The sequence below is a fragment of the Lottia gigantea genome, assembly GCF_000327385.1.
Source record: "Lottia gigantea unplaced genomic scaffold LOTGIsca_18, whole genome shotgun sequence".
Lineage (NCBI taxonomy): Eukaryota > Metazoa > Mollusca > Gastropoda > Lottiidae > Lottia > Lottia gigantea.
Window position 1 is genome coordinate 465,987 of NW_008708301.1, and position 22,306 is coordinate 488,292.

The following is a 22,306-nucleotide window of genomic DNA, read 5'->3' on the forward strand; positions in this document are numbered from 1 at the left end:
AAACCCTAATTGATTTAGCGACATACTACTTTCAGATTATTAATGCACTTTATAAATGGATTCAATTTATATGGCATTTGATCGTGTCAAAGTCACATTAAAGGAAATGTTGCAATTTCCTTCAAACTTTGAACGCTTTTACCAAAGGAACTTGGCCTCGGATGACGTTGATATTTACATTAATAATTACTATTGACTTCAGCTTTTACATGATGTTAATTTTTTTTATGTCCGACACGTAGTTTCGGTTTTATGGGTGTCACTGAAAGTTGAGTCTGCATCTTTAAAGTGTCCTAACATGTGCCCTATTAGAGGTAGAGAAATAATTCTGGCGGATTCAAAATGCTAAGATCTTGAGCTTTCCAGTGATATATAACATGCATGCCTTACATGCAAATTTGAAAACCCATTCACTTAACATGGGACTATTATTAGATAAATCGGCTAATTAGATTAACCTGGCTGTCAACCCCAATATAAATCAAAGTTTAAGTAATTTTAAAGACACCCTCCCTTTTATATTTCTTTAAAATGTTTTGTGTCCAGTCAAGGTATATAAATAGGTTCTAGGATGGATTGAACCATGTTATCCTGTAAGTTAAGCTTACGGAAGCACATTAAAGGCATACCCCCACTTAATTTCCCAACTATCTTATTTTTTATCCAAATTTCACCAAACTTGGTATGTATTTGTATAATCCAATTGTAAATTTGATGGATATATCGAATTTGCGCAGTGCGCATGCGCATTACCAACTTTCTTATTTTCTATCCGATTTTCATCAAACTTGGAATGTATGTGTATAAACAAATTCTAAATTTGATGGAATTATCGAATTTGCGTAGTGCGCATGCGCATTGCCAACTTTCTTATTTTCTATCCGATTTTCATCAAACTTGGAATGTATGTGTATAAACAAATTCTAAATTTGATGGAATTATCGAATTTGCGAAGTGCGCATGCGCATTGCCAACTTTCTCATTTCTTATCCGATTTTCACCAAACTTGGTATGAATGTGTATAATCAAATTCTAAATTTGATGGAATTATCGAATTTGCGCAGTGCGCATGCGCATTGCCAACTTTCTTATTTACTATCCGATTTTCATCAAACTTGGTATGTATGTGTATAATCAAATTCTAAATTTGATGGAATTATCGAATTTGCGAAGTGCGCATGCGCATTGCCAACTTTCTCATTTCTTATCCGATTTTCATGAAACTTGGTATGTATGTGTATAATCAAATTCTAAATTTGATGGTATTTTCGAATTTGTGTAGTGCGCATGCGCATTGCCAACTTTCTTATTTCTTTTCCGATTTTTTTAAAACTTGGTATGTATGTGAATAATCCAATTCTAAATTTGATGGAAATATTGAATTTTTGTTGTGCGCATGCGCATTACCAACTTTCTTATTTCTTAATCGAATTTCACCAAACTTGGTATGTATGTGTATAATCCAATTCTAAGTTTTTGTTGTGCGCATGCGCATTACTGACTTTCTTATTTTTTATCCGAATTTCACCAAACTTGGTATATATTTGTATAATTCAATTCTAAATTTGATGGAAATATTGAATTTTTGTTGAGCGCATGCGCATTACCGATTTTCTTATTTCTTATCCGGATTTCATCAAACTTATTCTTAATTAATTGACAAATATTCTTTTATTCGTAGTAAATATACTTTAAACTCCAGGCACTTTTGGATATTTGCATTTAGAGATGCTGAAAAGTATTTACATAAAGTAATTGCAATAGACCATCTTCGTATGTACCTGAATGTCGTAACCCGCCCTGCATCAGTACTGTTATTAGAACAGTTCTAGTTGCAGGGCGTTCATAAGCGAACACCCTGCTTTGTTTTTTTTGATTTTTTATTTTTTTTTTTTTCGTCTACGGCAGGCTGGTTTTGTAGGCAACGGCAATAGGAATGGAAAAACGGACTTCATGGCGTTTTGTAACTCGTGGCTAATCACAGTTTGAATGTATTACGAAAATTTTCTGAGCAACATTACGCAACGTTGCAACAAACGGAAAATGGACTCTAGAGGTCGTGTTTATCAACCGATTTTGATCGGGTTTTCTGCATCGTATTTCTTGTAACAAAGGACAAATGATAGCAGTTGAAAATTTTCGATTTTCGGTTTTGCCTTTTTTGTACGACCGGATTGTTTTTTTCAAAGTTTGAAGGCGTATATCTCATGACCTTGACTTTTGATGACCTTCATATTTACTGTGATGATAATTTGTGACCTTGTCTATCTGATGACCTTTTGACCTTTGGGGTCAGATACCTATTTCGGATTTTACAGGGGTCTAAATATGGACCATTTTGAGCCTTTAAAGTGCTCTATCTGGGTCCCTAATAGAGATATGGCAATAATTCTTTCGATTTTGTAATGTAGAGATTTTCAGCTTTCCATAGATATATAACATGCATGCCTTACAGTCAAATTCAAAACTCCATTCACTTAACATGTTGTTATTATTAGATAAATCGGCTAATTAGATTAACCCGGCTGTCAACCCAAATATAAATCAAATTTTAAGTTGTTTTAAAGATTCCCTGCCTTTTATATTTCTTAGAAATTATCTTTGTCCAGTTATGGTATAAAATTAAGCTCTCAGGTGGATTGAATCATGTCATATTTTAGTTTAAGCTCACGGCAGCATATTGAAGGTATACCTCAACTTAATTTACCCACTTTCTCATTTCTTATCCGATTTTCATTAAACTTGGTATGTATGTGTATAATTAAATTCTAAATTTGATGGAATTATCGAATTTGCATAGTGCGCATGCGCATTGCCAACTTTCTTATTTACTATCCGATTTTCATCAAACTTGGTATGTATGTGTATAATCAAATTCTAAATTTGATGGAATTATCGAATTTAAGTAGTGCGCATGCGCATTACCAACTTTCTTATTTCTTATCCGATTTTCACCAAACTTGGTATGTATGTGTATAAACAAATTCTAATTTTGATGGAATTATCGAATTTGCGAAGTGCGCATGCGCATTACCAACTTTCTTATTTATTATCCGATTGTCATCAAACTTGGATTGTATTTGTATAACCCAATTCTAAATTTGATGGAATTATCGAATTTTTGTTGAGCGCATGCACATTACCAACTTTCTTATTTCTTATCCGGATTTCATCAAACTTATTCTTTATTAATTGACAAATATTCTTTTATTCCTAGTAAATATACTTTAAACTCCAGGCACTTTTGGATATTTGCATTTAGAGATGCAGAAAGGTATTTACATAAAGTAATTGCAATAGACCATCTTCGTATGTACCTGAATGTCGTAACCCGCCCTGCATCAGCACTGTTATTAGAACAGTTCTAGTTTTTTTTTTTTTTTTTTTTCATCCAGCGCAGGCCGGTTTTCTCGGAAACAGCAACAGGTACGGGAAAACGGACTTCGTGGCGTTTCGTAACTCGTGGCTAATTCCAGCTTAAATGTAAAACGAAAACTTTCTGAGCAACGTTAGCAACGTTGGCAACAAACGGAAAATGGACTCTGGAGGGCGTGTTTAACAACCGATTTTGATGGGGTTTTCTTCATCGTAATTCTTGTAACAAAGGACATGTGATAGCAGTTGAAAATTTTCGATTTTCGAAAATTCGTTCTAATTTTTTTTTTGCCGAAATTAATCGAAAAATACTATTTCGGTTATTATTTGGCGGATTGACTTGAAACTTACATGGTGTAGACTGACAGCATAGTGGAATAAAAGCACACATTCAAAAAATTTTCATCACTTCCGGTTTCAATGTTAGTTCTTCCGGTGAAATTGAGTTATCTCAAAAATAACATACGCATTTTATTACCAGCCTTAATAAAAACTTATTAAATTAAAAAAATTCGCACCGGAAGTAACATTTAAGCCGCCATTTTGGTTTGCCTAATTTTGCAGAAATTGCTATTCAGAGGCCATTTTTCATCTGAGTTGCGTAATTTTTGTGTCATACGATACGTTTAATGTCCATCTACAATCCTTAGGAAGCATAATTTTGATTTTCGGTTTTGCCTTTTTTGTACAACCTGATGTTTTTTTCCAAAGTTTGAAGGCTTATAACTCATGACCTTGATCTTTGATGACCTTTATATTGACCATGGTAATAAAGGCTGTCCTTGACCTTCTCATGACCTTGTGACCTTTGGGGTCAAACAACAAATTCTGATTTTATGGGGGTCTAAATATGGTCAATTTGGCTTTTTTGCAGTGCTGTATCTCAAACCCTAATTGATTTAGCGACATACTACTTTCAGATTATTAATGCACTTTATAAATGGATTCAATTTATATGGCATTTGATCGTGTCAAAGTCACATTAAAGGAAATGTTGCAATTTCCTTCAAACTTTGAACGCTTTTACCAAAGGAACTTGGCCTCGGATGACGTTGATATTTACATTAATAATTACTATTGACTTCAGCTTTTACATGATGTTAATTTTTTTTATGTCCGACACGTAGTTTCGGTTTTATGGGTGTCACTGAAAGTTGAGTCTGCATCTTTAAAGTGTCCTAACATGTGCCCTATTAGAGATAGAGAAATAATTCTGGCGGATTCAAAATGCTAAGATCTTGAGCTTTCCAGTGATATATAACATGCATGCCTTACATGTAAATTCGAAAACCCATTCACTTAACATGGGACTATTATTAGATAAATTGGCTAATTAGATTAACCTGGCTGTCAACCCCAATATAAATCAAAGTTTAAGTAATTTTAAAGACACCCTCCCTTTTATATTTCTTTAAAATGATTTGTGTCCAGTCAAGGTATATAAATAGGTCCTAGGATGGATTGAACCGTGTTATACTGTAAGTTAAGCTTACGGAAGCACATTAAAGGCATACCCCCACTTAATTTCCTTTCTTATTTTTTATCCAAATTTCACCAAACTTGGTTTGTATTTGTATAATCTAATTGTAAATTTGATGGATATATCGAATTTGCGTAGTGCGCATGCGCATTGCCAACTTTCTTATTTACTATCCGATTTTCATCAAACTTGGTATGTATGTGTATAATCAAATTCTAAATTTAATGGAATTATCAAATTTGCGTAGTGCGCATGCACATTACCGACTTTCTTATTTAATATCCGACTTTCATCAAACTTGGTATGTATGTGTATAATCAAATTCTAAATTTAATGGAATAATCAAATTTGCGTAGTGCGCATGCGCATTGCCAACTTTCTTATTTACTATCCGACTTTCATCAAACTTGGTATGTATGTGTATAATCAAATTCTAAATTTGATGGATTTATCGAATTTGAGTAGTGCGCATGCACATTGCCAACTTTCTCGTTTCTTAAACCGATTTTCATGAAACTTGGTATGTATGTGTATAATCAAATTCTAAATTTGATGGAATTATCAAATTTGAGTAGTGCGCATGCGCATTGCCAACTTCCTTATTTCTTATCCGAATTTCACCAAACTTGGTATGTATGTGTGCAATCCAATTCTAAATTTGATGGAAATATTGAATTTTTGTTGTGCGCATGCGCATTACAAACTTTCTTACTTCTTATCCGAATTTAATCAAACTTGCTATGTATGTGTATAATCCAATTATAAATTCAATGGAAATAACCAATTTTTGTTGTATGCATGCGCATTACCAATTTTCTTATTTCTTACCCGTATTTCATGAAATTTGGTCTTTATTAATTGACAAACATTCTTCTATTCCTAGTCAATATACATTAAACTCTAGGCACTTTTGGATATTTGAATTTAGAGATGAAGAAAAGTATTTACATCAATGTAATTGCAATAGACCATCTTCGTATGTACCTGAATGTCGTAACCCGCCCTGCATCAGTACTGTTATTGGAACAGTTCTATTTTTTTTTTTTTATTCGAATTTCACCCTCGCTTGTTTTCTAAGAAGGGAACATGCTACAGACTGTCTGTTACTGTTTGCTAGTCAAAATAGTGGTCCTTTATTTGTTAAATGTAAATTGGCACCATTTTGACCAACTGGCAATGAGCGGTGGCCAATGGCTTTTTTTCGATTTTTTCCATTTATCAGCTTTAATACTGATCTGATATTGCTCAAACTTTACTGTTTATTACTTTGCGCTAATGACTACAAGATAGCAATTGAAAAAATCGACAATTTTGACTTTAGTCGCTGACTTTTTTAGCGCCAATTTTAGGTATTTTTAACCTTTTTTCTAACTTCTACAATTCTATTTTGATCAATCTGAAAACTTACATAGAGATAGAGACTTTTATTGCGAACAAAAACTATTTTTCGAAATTTCGATATCACTTCACTTGACGCTATTCACTTCTAAAATATAAAATTCTAATTCGTAAGTGAACGCCCTGCTTTGTTTTCGAATTGATTTTTTTTTTTTCGTCCACGGCAGGCCGGTTTTCTCGGCAACGGCAATAGGTACGGGAAAACGGACTTCATGGCGTTTTGTAACTCGTGGCTAATCACAGTTTAAATGTAAAACGAAAATTTTCTGAGCAACATTTCGCAACGTTGCAACAAACGGAAAATGGACTGTAGAGGGCGTGTTTATCAACCGATTTTGATCGGGTTTTCTGCATCGTATTTCTTGTAACAAAGGACAAATGATAGCAGTTGAAAATTTTCGATTTTCGAAAATTCGTTGCATACTTTTTTTTGCCGAAATTAATCTAAAAATACTATTTCGGTTGTTATCGGACGGATTAACTTGAAACTTGCGTGGTGTAGACCGCCAGCATACAGACATAAAAGTACACATTCAAATTTTTTTTATCACTTCCGGTTTCGATGTTAGTACTTCCGGTGGTATCACTTCCGGTGAAATTGAGTTATGTCAAAAATAACATATGCATTATATTACCAGTCTTAATACAAACTTATTAAACTAAAAAAATCCGCACCGGAAGTAACATGTTGGCCGCCATTTTGGTTTGCCTCATTTTGCAGAAATTGCTATTCAGAGACCATTTTTCATCCGATTTTCGTAATTTTTGTGTCAAACGATACGTTTAATGTCCTTCTACAATCCTTAAGCAGCATAATTTTGATTTTCGGTTTTGCCTTTTTTGTACGACCGGATGTTTTTTTTCAAAGTTTGAACTCGTATATCTCATGACCTTGACCTTTGATGACCTTCATATTTACTATGATGATAATTTGTGACTTTGTCTATCTGATGACCTTTTGACCTTTGGGGTCAGACAACTCTTTCCGATTTTACAGGGGTCTAAAAACGGACCATTTTGAGTCTTTGCAGTGCTATATCTCGGTCCCTAATAGAGATATGGCGATAATTCTTTCGATTTTGTAATGTAGAGATTCTGAGCTTTCCAATGATATAAAACATGCATGCCTTACATGCAAATTCAAAACCTCATTCACTTAACATGGGACTATTATTAGATAAATCGGCTAATTAGATTAACCCCGCTGTCAACCCCAATATAAATCAAAGTTTAAGTAGTTTTAAAGACACCCTCCCTTTTATATTTCTTTAAAATGTTTTGTGTCCATTTAAGCTATATAAATAGGTTCTAGGATGGATTGAACCTTGTTATACTGTAAGTAAAGCTTATAGAAGCACATTAAAGGCATACCCCCACTTAATTTCCCAACTTTCTTATATTTTTATCCAAATTTCACCAAACTTGGTATGTATTTGTATAATCCAATTCTAAATTTGATGGAAATTTTGAATTTTTGTTGAGCGCATGCGCATTACCAACTTTCTTATTTCTTATCCGGATTTCATCAAACTTATTCTTAATTAATTGACAAATATTCTTTTATTCCTAGTAAATATACTTTAAACTCCAGGCACTTTTGGATATTTGCATTTAGAGATGCAGAAAAGTATTTACATAAAGTAATTGCAATAGACCATCTTCGTATGTACCTGAATGTCGTAACCCGCCCTGCATCAGTACTGTTATTAGAACAGTTCTAGTTGCAGGGCGTTCGTTTTCGTAACGATTATTTTTTTTTTCGTCAGCTAGGGAGCTTATTTCTCGGAACCAGAAATAGGTATGACAAAACGGACTTCATGACGTTTTCTAACTCGTGGCTATTCACGTATTAAATGTAAAACGAAAATGTTCTGCGTAACCGGAAGTGAGATAGCAAAAAACCGGAAATGGACTGTAGAGGGCGTATTTATCGTTCGATTTTTCTCGGTTTCCTTTATTATAATTCTTGGTACAAAGGGCATATGACAGCAGTTGAAAATATTCGATTTTCCAAAATTCGTTCGATACTTTTTTTTGTGGAAATTAATCGAAAAATGCTATTTCGGTTGCTTTTTGACGGATCGATTTGAAATTTTTATGACATAGACCGTCGGTATGGGCAAATAATTCTGCATAGTCAAAAAATGTTTATCACTTCCGGTTTTGATATTAGTACTTCCGGTGGCATCACTTCCGGTGAAATTGAGTTATGTCAGAAACGACATATGCATAAGCTTAGTGTCACTAATACAAAGTGTTACAACTAAAAAATATCGTACCGGAAGTAACATATAGGTCACCATATTGGTTTGCCTCAATATGCAAAACTTGCTATTTTGGAGCTATTTATTATCCGATTTGAACAATTTTGGTGTTAAATGATAGAATTAACGTTTGTCTAAAACTTGTTGAGGACCGAATTTTGATTTTCGGTTTTGCCTTTTTTGTACGACCGGATATTTTTTTTTAAAGTTTGAAGGCGTATATCTCATGACCTTGACCTTTGGTGACCTTCATATTTACTATGATGATAAATTGTGACCTTGAATATCTGATGACCTTTTGACCTTTGTGGTCAGACAACCATTTTCGATTTTATAGGGGTTTAAAAATGGTCCATTTTGAACCTTTGCAGTGCTGTATCTCGTAGCCTAACAGTGATATAGCAATAATTCTTTCGAATTCATAATGCTGAGATTCTGAGCTTTCCAGTGATATACAACATGTCTATGTAACATGCATATTTAAAAATTATATTCATTTAACATTGTGGTATCAAATTTAAGTTGGTTAATGAGATGTCAGTATAGATAAACTTCCTGAGTTTGACATGTCCGTTAAAGTATCATTCTCCCCAATATCAGAAAGTTCGTCAACTCCAGGCACTTTTGGATATTTGCATTTAGAGATGCAGAAAAGTTCTTACATCCATGTAATTGCAATAGACCAACTTCGTATGTACCTGAATGTCGTAACACGCCCTGCATCAGTACTGTTATTAGTACAGTTCTAGTTCTAATTATAACTGTGTTTCCACTGAGGGAAAAAACCAGCTTTAAGCTGCGTATGTTTCCACTGGGAAAATTGGAAACCGAAAACCTCTCTTTTTTGTGTCAGGGGCTAACCGAAAGCTTTCTCATAATCAATGAAACGCAAAAAGCCAGCGTTATCTCGTTCGGCAATAGGCGGCATACTGGTCTTTCCAGTCTATTGCATCTAAACAGTAGTATTGTAAATCATGAGTTGTCAATGTGTGACTTTGTGATCGAGGCTTAAGTCTTTCGGGAACCAGTTAAACTCAGTTTAAACGCAACATGCTCGGCAGTAAAGCTAGCTTTACTTTACAATTCTCAGTGGAAATGCAGTTAATATATGGCACTTGAAGCTTGTGACTTGTTGGTCATTATAAGGCCAATCCTATTAGTAATAGTTTATTGTTTTGAGTACCAGTGGCAGTATGGAGATTTCTAGCCTCAACCGCACAAGGGAGAAGAACCTTTGTCTTGGTGCTTTTAGTCAAACCAGAGTACAAATTTTTAGTTCTGTATCTTGGAAGTGAAATATTGTACTGTACCGGTACCGGTACCATGAATTTTTAAAATTGCAGAATCGAACAACTATATGATGGATGTTTCTCATGCAGCCTATTTGTCTAATCAACCATTACATCCAATATTACAAAATATATTAGACCTGTCCTTACAGACTGACCAATATAATGGTCTGATTAAAAAGCCTAGTGATAGTAAACCACCACCAGTTGAGGTTGATGATACAGGACGTATTGCTAATGAAGGATTACAAGAAAGTGTATGGTATGACAGATTCATTTGTTTTCAATAGATATATGAATGATTTGGGCTTGCAAGAAAATTGTTACATAAGATTTGCTATGAAATTGATTATGATGTTTGAATTAAGGCCTACTTTCTAGAGCTAGGTATGGATTACCAATATGAGATTGATTATCGAGGGCTAAAGGGCAGGCTAAAGATCAAGAATCTATTGATCTAAATAACTGAGAAATCTTCCCAATACTAAATAAAAAGCATGCGAGGTTAAAAGTAAGCTGTATTTATTTATTGTTAGTATATCTTTACAGTGAAGAAGTATTTTGTTCATATAAACATAGAGAAGTAGTAGCTGGATGTAAACCTCATCCTGGTGATATAGTAGAGGCTGGACCTCTTGCTGTAAGTATAAACTAATTGTTTCTGGCTGATATGTCAACAAGTGTCACTGTAATGTAGTTTCTATGATATTGATGTATTGTTTGGATCTTGTGAAATGTTGACAGGAATGAGTGTATGATTTTTCTTTAAACTATTGTTATTTATTTACAGGCTTTATCTCTACCCAGTGAATATTATCCTATCTGTGATAGTTTACCTAAAGAAATAATACTAGAAGGAAAATTAAGTAGTTTACAATTAGAGGGAGTTATACATGCTGTAAGTAGTTTATAATTTGATTGAGTTGTGATAATGGATAAATTTAAACCCTTTTATGTATTTAGTTAAAGGGATATTATATACCCGCTTCAATATAATATAAATTAGTTTGGTACACTGGTATATCAAATATCTGTTACCATCGTAAAATCATTCTTAAGAAGAGAGTAATAATTGTTTTATATTTCATTTGTTGATGAATGTGTATAACTTTTTAGAAATTTACATTTTTTTTACAATAACCTGTTTAACTAAGCTTTTAAACTATTATATAAGCTTATATTTCAAAATATTCCAAGGAATAGGCTCATATTCCTAGCAGAATACTTCTTAAGAAACATCTATGTAAACTATAGTATTGGAGGGTGATATAACATTTTCAACATGACTGAGAGTTATACATGTAACTGGATATCAAAAGAGTTCTATTTACTTCTAGTGTCAAAGACATCAAGTATTATTACCTAATGGACAAAGAGCTGGATTTTTTATTGGTGATGGTGCTGGTGTTGGTAAAGGTAGACAGGTAAGTACTATTTTGTTGAATTTCCTATACAGGTGCTGTCCTTGTATATCTACACACTAATATACCATATCGTTACACAGACCTGAACCATTCCAATTAAAAGTCCAATGTAACTTCCTTATGTGAACAAAAACAAGGTGACAATAAGCCAATGTTGATATTCTGAATAAACATACCAACAACTTTTCATGAAAAAGACATTGGAGCAGCTATAATTATATCAAATAATTTTTTGGATTGATTGTAGATATCAGGAATTATATTTGATAATTTTGTTCGAGGAAGAACTAAAAATATATGGTTTACAATTTCTACAGATCTTATAGTTGATTCTAGGAGGTAAGTTAAATGGGATGTCTTGTAAATATTAATTATGATTTGGTAAAGTACTAAAAATGTATAAAGATACCTGCTTCCTAAATCACAATCCAGTTTAAAAGATTTTAACCATAAGTTTAACCATTACCATTGTTATGAAGTAACAATATTTTGATAGAAAATGTTTTTTATTTGTAGAGATTTACAGGATTTAGGATGTCATGTTAAAGTTATTGATGGATGTCAAGAATTAGACAGAGAAACAAGGTACAGCAACCATATTTAATACAAATCACAGCCTCATCCTAATGATGTCACTGCATGTCACACCCAATTTTAATTCAACTTGCTATGCGTGTATAACAGCAGTCTTATTAAATCAAGTCTATTTAAACCTTTATCTTATATAATGATTATCATTTATTTAGAGTGTTGGGTCTACCTACTGATTTTAAAGAAGGTGTTGTTTTTAGTACATATGCTACATTAGTGTCTTCTGTACAAAGAGGAGGTATGACTATTTGATTCCTATGAAAATATCCTAATGCTAATTGTTACTGCCAAATGTTTTCATTTGGATACAAATCTGTAGACTTTGGTTATGCTTGAAGTTCCGTGGAAGCAGCTTGGCTGTGTAAGATAATATCTTGCTTCGTAAGAGATGTTTGGGATTCATTCTTGTATAAGACAAGAGAATACCTTTGAAGTTTGTATTGCTGTTTCATTCTGTCATTGACTCTACTCTGGGATCTTGAAGTTGAAAAGTATTTGGTTGTCAGATGTGAAATTTCATTATACTTAAAGTTGATCTTGGTTTGGGAATTTTCTTTAGAGATTCCAATTTGATGATTTTTGCCGCATAATATTTTCATAGATAATTTCAGGTTCTCTAAATTCAAGTCGCCAAAGTAGATTACAACAGTTAATAGATTGGTGTGGTGGTGAGAAGTTTGAAGGTTGTTTGGTATTTGATGAATGTCATAAAGCTAAAAACTTTATTCCTGTAAGTTTCAGACATTCTTTTTGATTAAATCCAATTGACTATAGAATTCTGCTGCCACATGTTTCGAATACACAATCTTCATTTTCAGGGGTTGTTAATAATGAGAAATTTTGTTTCAAATCTTGAGTCATTAGTTATGAAAAATGTTTTCTGTCACAAAAATAGATTTGTATTTTATTATTTAAGTAAGCAATTTTGTCTTGTTTTTTTTAAGAATAAAGAAACCGCTAGCACTAAAATAGCCATTGCAGTAACCACCATTCAAAAGTAGGTTTTGTTATCATTTTTGAATAAGAAATTGAAGAAATTTTTCTTCAGGTTAATTTGAGACAAGGTTTTCTATCAGTGAGTGGTAACAAGGTGATTTCTCTTTCTGATCAGTGGATAATTGATGAGAATAGGGTTGTCAGGTCAGAGAAAGTGCTATTATTTCAAAAATATCTTGAACAGGATAGCTAAAAACTATGATTCCTGTGACTGTTCTTTTGTTGCAAAGCCCTAGGCAACCATTTTCTTTCTGTAAGACTAATTATATATGGTGTATATTTTATAGATTATTACCTAAAGCAAGAGTTGTATATTGTAGTGCTACAGGTGTAACTGATGTTAAAAATATGGTAGGTTCTTTTCAATCTCTGAATTAGCTTTGCATCTATCAATATTTTTATATATTCAGATCAATGTAAAATTCTTGTTATAATATAATTTGATTAACTGTTCAACTGCATTTTCTTTAAATTAAAACATATGTCTGTTATGTTTGAAATAATTTTTCAGGCCTTTATGGAAAGACTTGGTCTGTGGGGAGATGGTGCTCCTTTTAAGTCATTTGAGCAATTTTTAGATTCTGTACAGAAAAAAGGATTAGGTAAGAGTAATTACTTTTTGGAAACATTTAAAAGATATTCAGAAATAGCACACAAAATATCTCAATAGAGAATAATTGGTAATGATTTTGCTTTTTGTGATGTTTTTCACATTCAGTATTTCACCCATGTATGTAGATTATATTGCTTTTAAAGTCCCACCACTGTGTACAGATCATTATCTAAACAAAAGCATAATCTTTGTTATAGACATTATTTGTTGATATTGTGGGACTTTGCTACTGCAAAGTCCCAGTTTGTTATCGAAATGTCAATTCTTTTTTTTTTTTTTTTTTTTTTTTTTCGATTTTTACACACCTTCCTGAGCTTAGACTACAATAGTTGCAGCAACCATTCAACATTCACGAACCTTAGATATAGGCGACGATGTGCATAAATATATTTTGGATCTTTTTTGCAAAACCGGAAGTGCCACAGTTCAATATGTGCAAGAATAGATAATCGGCTCTAGAAGTCGTATTTTTCGGTCGATTTTCTTTGGGTTAGAATTTTTGGAATCTACTGTTAAAATCTGAAAGAATAGCAGTTTCAAAATTTCCAAATTCGAAAATTTGTCGCAGACATTTTTTTTGCCAAATTTTGCATTTTTTTTGCTTTTTGTCTGATTTATCTGAAAAAAATTGAGCAAAGACAGTTTAAGAAAGTAAACAAAATGGTACAGTCAAATTTTCAATTTCACTTCCGGTTTAAACAGGAAATCGATGTTCACTTCCGGTTGAGTATCTTCCGGTGTAATTTGTATAGGACAAAAAATTTTATGCTGATAGGTAGACAAAGTTATGACAAAAAAACGAAGAAAAAAAAATCCAGAACAGACGTGAAACTTTGGCCGCCATTTTGATCTTTCTGAAATGATTCGATTTTTATTCGGACATAATGGCTCATCCGATTTCAATGATTTTGGTGTCAAATGAAAGAAGATAAAAAAAAACATGACATTAGGAAGCCGTTTTTCGATTCTCAAGTTTGCTTTTTTGCAACATCCGGTTGAATTTTTTCAAAGTTTGAAGGGTCATATCTCGTGATCTTGAAGGTCATTGACCTTAGCTATCAGTTAATACTTTGACATTTGACCTCCGACATGTACTTCCGGTTTTATAGCTGTCCGAAAACAGCCAAATTGGCAACTTTGGACTGCTCTAGCACGTGACCTAATTAACCTAGAGGGTTAATATTTTCGGATTCTTAATGTGCTTTTTCATGCTCTTTCAAGTGATTTATAACAATCGTTTTTTAAAGCAAAATTGAAATTCTTGAATTTTTCAAATTTGAGTTTTGTTTTACAATATTTCTGTTTCTTTTGAGCTTGGTGTGTATATATCTTATGACCTATTTTATGTAGAACATTGAAACTTGGAACACAACAAGACAATTTGAATATGAATTAACCTATGACAAAAAAGTTGAGGTGGGCGTGGCACATCCGGGTTGAATTACTAATTGTTTACATTTTGGGAAAGGGGCATAACTCGCATAGGATACCTTTGTTCAAAAAGGAACTTTGCACACAATTACGTCATTATTTTGGCCAGTTTGTGTTAATAGGTCAATTGTTTCAGCTTTATAGTTCCAAAAAAGGAACGGGTTTTGAAATTTCCATATTTTCAATTTTCCAATTTTACCTTTATTGACTCTTGTTGACCTATATCTTTTGACCTGTATGATGTAGAAGCTTTAAATTTGGGACACAGCATAACATTCAGAATATCAATTAACCTATGCAAAAGAAATTGAGGTGGGCGTAGCACATCCGGGTTAAATTACTCATTATTGACAATTTTGACAAGGGACTTAACTTAACGTATACATTTGTTCAAAATGGAACTTTGCATACAATTACTACATTCGTTGAGCCACATTGTCTTAGAAGTTCGATTGTTTCAGCTTTATAGTTCAAAAAAAGGAACAGGTTTTGAAAATTCTAAATTTTCAATTTTTGACCTTGACCTTTTTTGACCCTGATTTTTGTAGGATCAAAGGTCATTCACATTGGCTATCTATTTATACTTTTATATTTGCTGTCCTATCTCAACTTCTGGTTTTATAGCCGTATATATTTAAAAATTTTGATGACTTGTATCTCGTAACCTTGACCTTTGTTGACCCTCTCCCTTTCAATGTCAAATGTCATTGACCTTGGCTATCTTCTGATACTTGCATTTGGGAGGCCTGTCTACTTCCGTTATAACAATCTTCCAAAGAATTCTTCTCAACTTTAGACTGCTCTTGCGCGTGATATAATTATCGTAGAAGGTTGATTATTTCAGAGTCTTTTGCAATTTGCTACATTTGCAAAGTCCCACTCTGTGCCACGTGTGGCTCTAGTTTATTATGTTAATGATAGGTATTGCTGAAATGTTGGCTATGGAAATGAAAACTACAGGAATGTATGTATCTAGAGGTCTATCATTTAAACAAGCTGAGGTTAGTTATTTTCTTAGATTTTGATATACTATGGTTTACAATTACATTCATTGGAAACATCAATTTTCAATCATGAAGCAGTCAAAAGCCACAAGAAACTAACAATTGTTACTCCAAGATCATATAAACATTCTAACTTGCAGTAACAGCTAATCACCATGGTGATATTTTGACAATGTTTTTGTGATTACCTTCTTGAATTGATGTGACCTTCTTGTAGTGATATGGCAAGCTGAAATTGAGTTCTATCAACTTCTTTTAAATATCATTGATTTTAGTTTGTAACAGTAGAAGCTATTATAGATAAAGAACAAAAGAAAATGTTTAATACTGCTGCTCATGTATGGTAGGTATTTCTTTTAATAATCATACAATTTACTGATCATTATGTTATCTTAAGAGACAAGAAAATAAGAATACAAACTTAAACTCTCAGCCACTGTTTCATGCTGATTTCACAGTTGATTTTTATCTAGTTTGCATAGAAGACGCTAGGATCATGTTGAATTTATAAGATTATTATATTTTATTTCAGGAATGAATTACGTAAATCATTAGAGAGTGCTGTGGCTAGAACTAGCTGTAGTAATAACAGAATTTGGGCACAATTTTGGTCTGCTCATCAAAGATTCTTTAAACAACTATGGTTAGTGATATTATATGGTGCTGTTCAGTTTATTCAATATGCCTATGTTTCATTATGAAAATCCTTGATTTTGAGATATTTAACTCAATTGATGGTGATATGAATTTGATTTAATGATGTAAATGTACAGTGGGAAAAGTGCATGGTTATGGTGTCAAAAGGCACAGGCACTTATTTTCTGGTATCCCAATGAAGAAAGCATGCCAATGGATTCATAATCTTGTTATTTTAGCATGGGTATGAAAGTACCTACTATAGTTAAAGAAGCATTAGAAGGTTTAGAGAATGGTTTCAGTATAGTTATTGGTCTACAGACTACAGGAGAGGTACTAGTTTAGTTATGGTTATATATCCTGAACATTAATGATTATTTTTCATACACTTATTTATCTTCTAACTAACATTTTTGTTAGATTAATTATAAAAATTATAAAAAAACCTAGTCATAGTCATTTGATTACTTATACATATATATCTCTTTATTTTAGGCATCGTTAGTGAGTGAATTAAGTCGATCTAAAGGAAATATCAGTAATTTTGTATCATTATGTCGTGAAATATTATTGTCATTTATCAATAATTATTTTCCTACCAAATTTGAAAAACCAGTAAGTACTGATTGTTTGTCATTAAATAGATATGATATACAGGTATGACAGAATGGCTAAAAAAGCCTGTGGTCCGATTTAGAGAATTTAAAAAGAAATAAAGTTTCAATCAGTTGCAGGTCAATACATGATTCTGTCACTGCATTTATGATGTGTTTGAAATAAACTGATAGTCGCAATGCTTTTTTCTCTCATGTTGTAAAATGAAATGTCTCAATCCATATGATAGCCCACAAGGTGCAGAAAAGTAGGACGTAAAACTCCATTCATTTCATTTTTTCTATCCATATGAATTATATATTATTTACAGCCAGATGAAGGACCACTAGAAGATAGTTGGAGTGTAACAGCCTGTAATATGTTAAAAAATTTTGCTATTAAAATTAAGTTGCCTAACAGGTAATGTGATACCCTAACAATTTGCCCTTTGATGCTACCCTATCAATTTGCCCCATGACGATACCCTACCAATTTTCACCATGATAATACCCTACCAATTTTCCTCATGATGATACTCTACCAATTTTCCCCATATGATACCCTATCAATTTGCCCCATGATGATACACTATCAATTTACCCTATGATGAAGTCCTATCAATTTACCCTATGATGATACCCTATCATTTTACCCTATGATGATACCCTATCAATTTACCCTATGATGAAATCCTATCAAGTTGCCCTATGATGAAATCCTATCAATTTACCCTATGATGATACCCTATCAATTTACCCTATGATGATACCCTGTCAATTAGCCCTATGATGATACCCTGTCAATTTTGGATACCCTGTCAATTTGCCCTATGATGATTTGCTGTCAATTTACCCTATGATGATACCCTGTCAATTTACCCCATGATGATACCCTGTCAATTTTTGATACCCTGTCAATTTGCCGTATGATGATACCCTATCAATGTACCCTATCAATTTACCTTATAATACCCTATCAATTTACCCTATGATGATACCCTATCAATTTACCCTATGATGATACCCTATCAACTTGCCCTATGATGAAATCCCATCAATTTATCCTATGATGATACCCTATCAATTTGCCCTTTGATGCTACCCTATCAATTTGCCCCATGACGATACCCTACCAATTTTCACCATGATAATACCCTACCAATTTTCCTCATGATAATACTCTACAATTTTCCCCATATGATACCCTATCAATTTGCCCCATGATGATACCCTATCAATTTACCCTATGATGATACACTATCAATTTACCCTATGATGATACCCTATCAATTTACCCTATGATGATACGCTATCAATTTGCCCTATGATGATACCCTGTCAATTTACCCTATGATGAAATCCTATCAATTTGCCCTATGATGATACCCTGTCAATTTACCCTATGATGATACCCTGTCAATTTACCCCATGATGATACCCTGTCAATTTTTGATACCCTATCAATTTGCCCTATGATGATACCCTGTCAATTTTTAGTAAGAAATAAACTATTCTCCTATGATGATACCCTGTTAATTTCTAGTAAGAAATAAACTATTCCCCTATGATGATACCCTATCAATTTCTAGTAAGAAATAAACTATTCCCCTATGATGATACCCTATCAATTTCTAGTAAGAAATAAACTATTCCCCTATGATGATACCCTATCAATTTCTAGTAAGAAATAAACTATTCTCCTATGATGATACCCTGTCAATTTCTAGTAAGAAATAAACTATTCCCCTATGATGATACCCTGTCAATATTTAGTAAGAAATAAACTATTCCCCTATAATGATACCCTATCAATTTCTAGTAAGAAATAAACTATTCCCCTATGATACCCTATCAATTTCTAGTAAGAAATAAACTATTCCCCTATGATGATACCCTATCAATTTCTAGTGAGAAATGAACTATTTATTTCTGTGATATTAGAAAGTGTATAGTTTTCAATCTGAGGGGTGAAGTATTTATATAAATGATGATTAAAGGCGAATATGAATAACAAGTTCTTTCCATTCTTATAAAATAATAAATTAATCAATCTAAATTATTTATAAGTTTTATTTGGCACCAGAATAATTTATTATTTTATATTGTGAATGTTGAGAGATAAAATATAATCTTGTATGAATTCAAACTTTTATCTGATATATAAACAATATTTCAAGTGGTTGAAATTATTAGAATGAGTTATTGCCCATATCTTTGAATATTGTTATGGCTGTAACTTTTTTAACTTGTAAAACTTTTTAACTAATACTGAGGTCTTATAATGTCATTTTTAGTCCATTAGATGAAATAATAGATCAATTAGGTGGACCTGATAAAGTAGCTGAAATGACTGGAAGAAAAGGTAGAATTGTAAGAAAAACACCGACTAGTACACCACAATATGAACAGAGAGGGTCCGAGTCAGATATTGGTGTAGAAAGTCTTAATGTCAAAGAGGTAAAAAAAAAAAAGAGGATGCTTTTTATTTCTATTCCATAAAATGTTTTAATCAAGGCTCTTAATTTTTTACTCTTATTCATTTCATATTAAATCATGAAACATCACAAAATTGCAATTTCACAAAACTAAAATATTTATTAATCTGTGAATCAAATTTTAATTGTATATTTAGCATGATAATTATTTGTAATTGAACCCTATGCTGTTTATATCCCTTGTTGATTGTAGAGAAATATGTTTATGGAAGGAAAGAAATTAATTGCTATTATATCAGATGCTGCAAGTACAGGTAAGAGTATAGATATTTTTACAGATAGTAAAGACAATTAATATTCTAGAATTTACTAATACAATCTTGTAGTAAACTATAGGACATAGTAGTCTAATTATTTGTTTAACTAACTCATTTAGAAATAATGCAATGTGCAGGTAACCTTGCAATCCAATAAAGTGTACTGTCTGTCTTTACTGACATCCTTTTCTTAATATTATAAAATGCAATATTTACCAATAAAGTGAGCACCATTATATAAATATTCCTTTACCTGGAAGCAAAATTATATTTGAAAATTTCCATTAACATTCTTTATTTAAAATCTTTTAGGAATATCTCTACATGCTGATCTTCGTGTAGCTAATAAGAGACGTAGAATACATTTAACAGTTGAATTACCATGGAGTGCTGATAAAGCTGTTCAACAACTGGGACGCTCCCATAGATCTAATCAATCAAGGTAATGTTGATAGTTTACTCTAAAAAAAACTAGGCTAATATGAAATGATATAAACTATATGGAGTATTTAAAGCCCAAGGAATGAAAAAAATTCAGACTTAAGGTCTGTATATATACTAGCATTTATCAATTTGCAAATGTTTGAAATGACTTCACTGTTCTATATTATTTCAGTGGTCCCTTATATAAGTTGTTAACAACAGATTTAGGTGGTGAAAGAAGATTCGCTGCAGCAGTGGCTAAAAGATTACAGTCTTTAGGTACTCTTTTCATATTTCATGTTTTGGAATTTCACTTTGATGATACCTTATTAATTTCTTTAGAGAAAAGAACCATTCTTTATCAGTGTTCCAGTAAGAAATAAACTATTCCCCTATGATGATACCCTGTCAATTTCTAGTAAGAAATAAACTATTCCCCTATGATGATACCCTGTCAATTTCTAGTAAGAAATAAACTATTCCCCTATGATGATACCCTGTCAATTTCTAGTAAGAAATAAACTATTCCCCTATGATGATACCCTGTCAATTTCTAGTAAGAAATAAACTATTACCCTATGATGATACCCTGTCAATGTTCTAGTAAGAAATAAACTATTCCCCTATGATGATACCCTGTCAATTTCTAGTAATAAATAAACTATTCCCCTATGATGATACCCTATCAATTTCTAGTAAGAAATAAACTATTCCCCTATGATGATACCCTTTCAATTTCTAGTAAGAAATAAACTATTCCCCTATGATGATACCCTTTCAATTTTTACTAAGAAATAAACTATTCCCCTATGATGATACCCTGTCAATTTCTAGTAAGAAATAAACTATTCCCCTATGGTGATACCCTGTCAATTTCTAGTAAGAAATAAACTATTCCCCTATGGTGATACCCTGTCAATTTCTAGTGAGAAATGAACTATTCCCCTATGATGATACCCTATCAATTTCTAGTAAGAAATAAACTATTCCCCTATGATGATACCCTATCAATTTCTAGTAAGAAATAAACTATTCCCCTATGATGATACCCTATCAATTTCTAGTAAGAAATAAACTATTCGCCTATGATGATACCCTATCAATTTCTAGTAAGAAATAAACTATTCCCCTATAATGATACCCTGTCAATTTCTAGTGAGAAATGAACTATTCCCCTATGATGATACCCTTTCAATTTCTAGTAAGAAATAAACTATTCGCCTATAATGATACCCTGTCAATTTCTAGTAAGAAATAAACTATTCCCCTATGATGATACCCTATCAATTTCTAGTAAGAAATAAACTATTCCCCTATGATACCCTATCAATTTCTAGTAAGAAATAAACTATTCCCCTATGATGATACCCTCTCAATTTCTAGTAAGAAATAAACTATTCCCCTATGATGATACCCTTTCAATTTCTAGTAAGAAATAAACTATTCCCCTATGATGATACCCTGTCAATTTCTAGTAAGAAATAAACTATTCCCCTATGATGATACCCTTTCAATTTATAGTAAGAAATAAACTATTACCCTATGATGATACCCTGTCAATTTCTAGTAAGAAATAAACTATTCCCCTATGATGATACCCTATCAATTTCTAGTAAGAAATAAACTATTCCCCTATGATGATACCCTTTCAATTTCTAGTAAGAAATAAACTATTCCCCTATGATGATACCCTTTCAATTTTTAGTAAGAAATAAACTATTCCCCTATGATGATACCCTGTCAATTTCTAGTAAGAAATAAACTATTCCCCTATGGTGATACCCTGTCAATTTCTAGTAAGAAATAAACTATTCCCCTATGGTGATACCCTGTCAATTTCTAGTGAGAAATGAACTATTCCCCTATGATGATACCCTATCAATTTCTAGTAAGAAATAAACTATTCCCCTATGATGATACCCTATCAATTTCTAGTAAGAAATAAACTATTCCCCTATGATGATACCCTTTCAATTTCTAGTAAGAAATAAACTATTCCCCTATGATGATACCCTATCAATTTCTAGTAAGAAATAA

The 22,306-nt window shown here is 32.4% G+C and overlaps 2 protein-coding genes across 2 annotated transcripts in view; both read left to right on the plus strand.

Annotated features, from left to right (window-relative positions):
• Positions 1 to 9,877: 9,877 nt before the first annotated feature.
• On the plus strand, positions 9,878 to 20,652 carry LOTGIDRAFT_158685 (hypothetical protein; the record flags this gene model as incomplete). The annotated part of the gene is made up of 21 exons (XM_009052130.1): positions 9,878 to 10,068; positions 10,356 to 10,446; positions 10,597 to 10,704; positions 11,144 to 11,230; positions 11,478 to 11,569; positions 11,747 to 11,815; positions 11,977 to 12,059; positions 12,433 to 12,551; positions 12,766 to 12,818; positions 13,105 to 13,168; positions 13,329 to 13,419; positions 15,783 to 15,862; positions 16,141 to 16,208; positions 16,398 to 16,508; positions 16,741 to 16,834; positions 16,997 to 17,116; positions 17,427 to 17,515; positions 19,389 to 19,551; positions 19,783 to 19,843; positions 20,159 to 20,288; positions 20,463 to 20,652. 21 exons carry the CDS (start codon positions 9,878 to 9,880, stop codon positions 20,650 to 20,652), a joined length of 2,154 nt encoding a protein of 717 aa, XP_009050378.1.
• Positions 20,653 to 21,124: 472 nt separating this feature from the next.
• Positions 21,125 to 22,306, plus strand: part of LOTGIDRAFT_231151 (hypothetical protein) — a gene marked incomplete at its 5' end in the record, with an annotated part of 8,742 nt that continues 7,560 nt past the window's right edge. The window contains one exon of the mRNA XM_009052131.1: positions 21,125 to 21,148. Coding sequence (XP_009050379.1) covers positions 21,125 to 21,148 — 24 coding nt within the window. The remainder of the gene's footprint in view (positions 21,149 to 22,306) is intronic.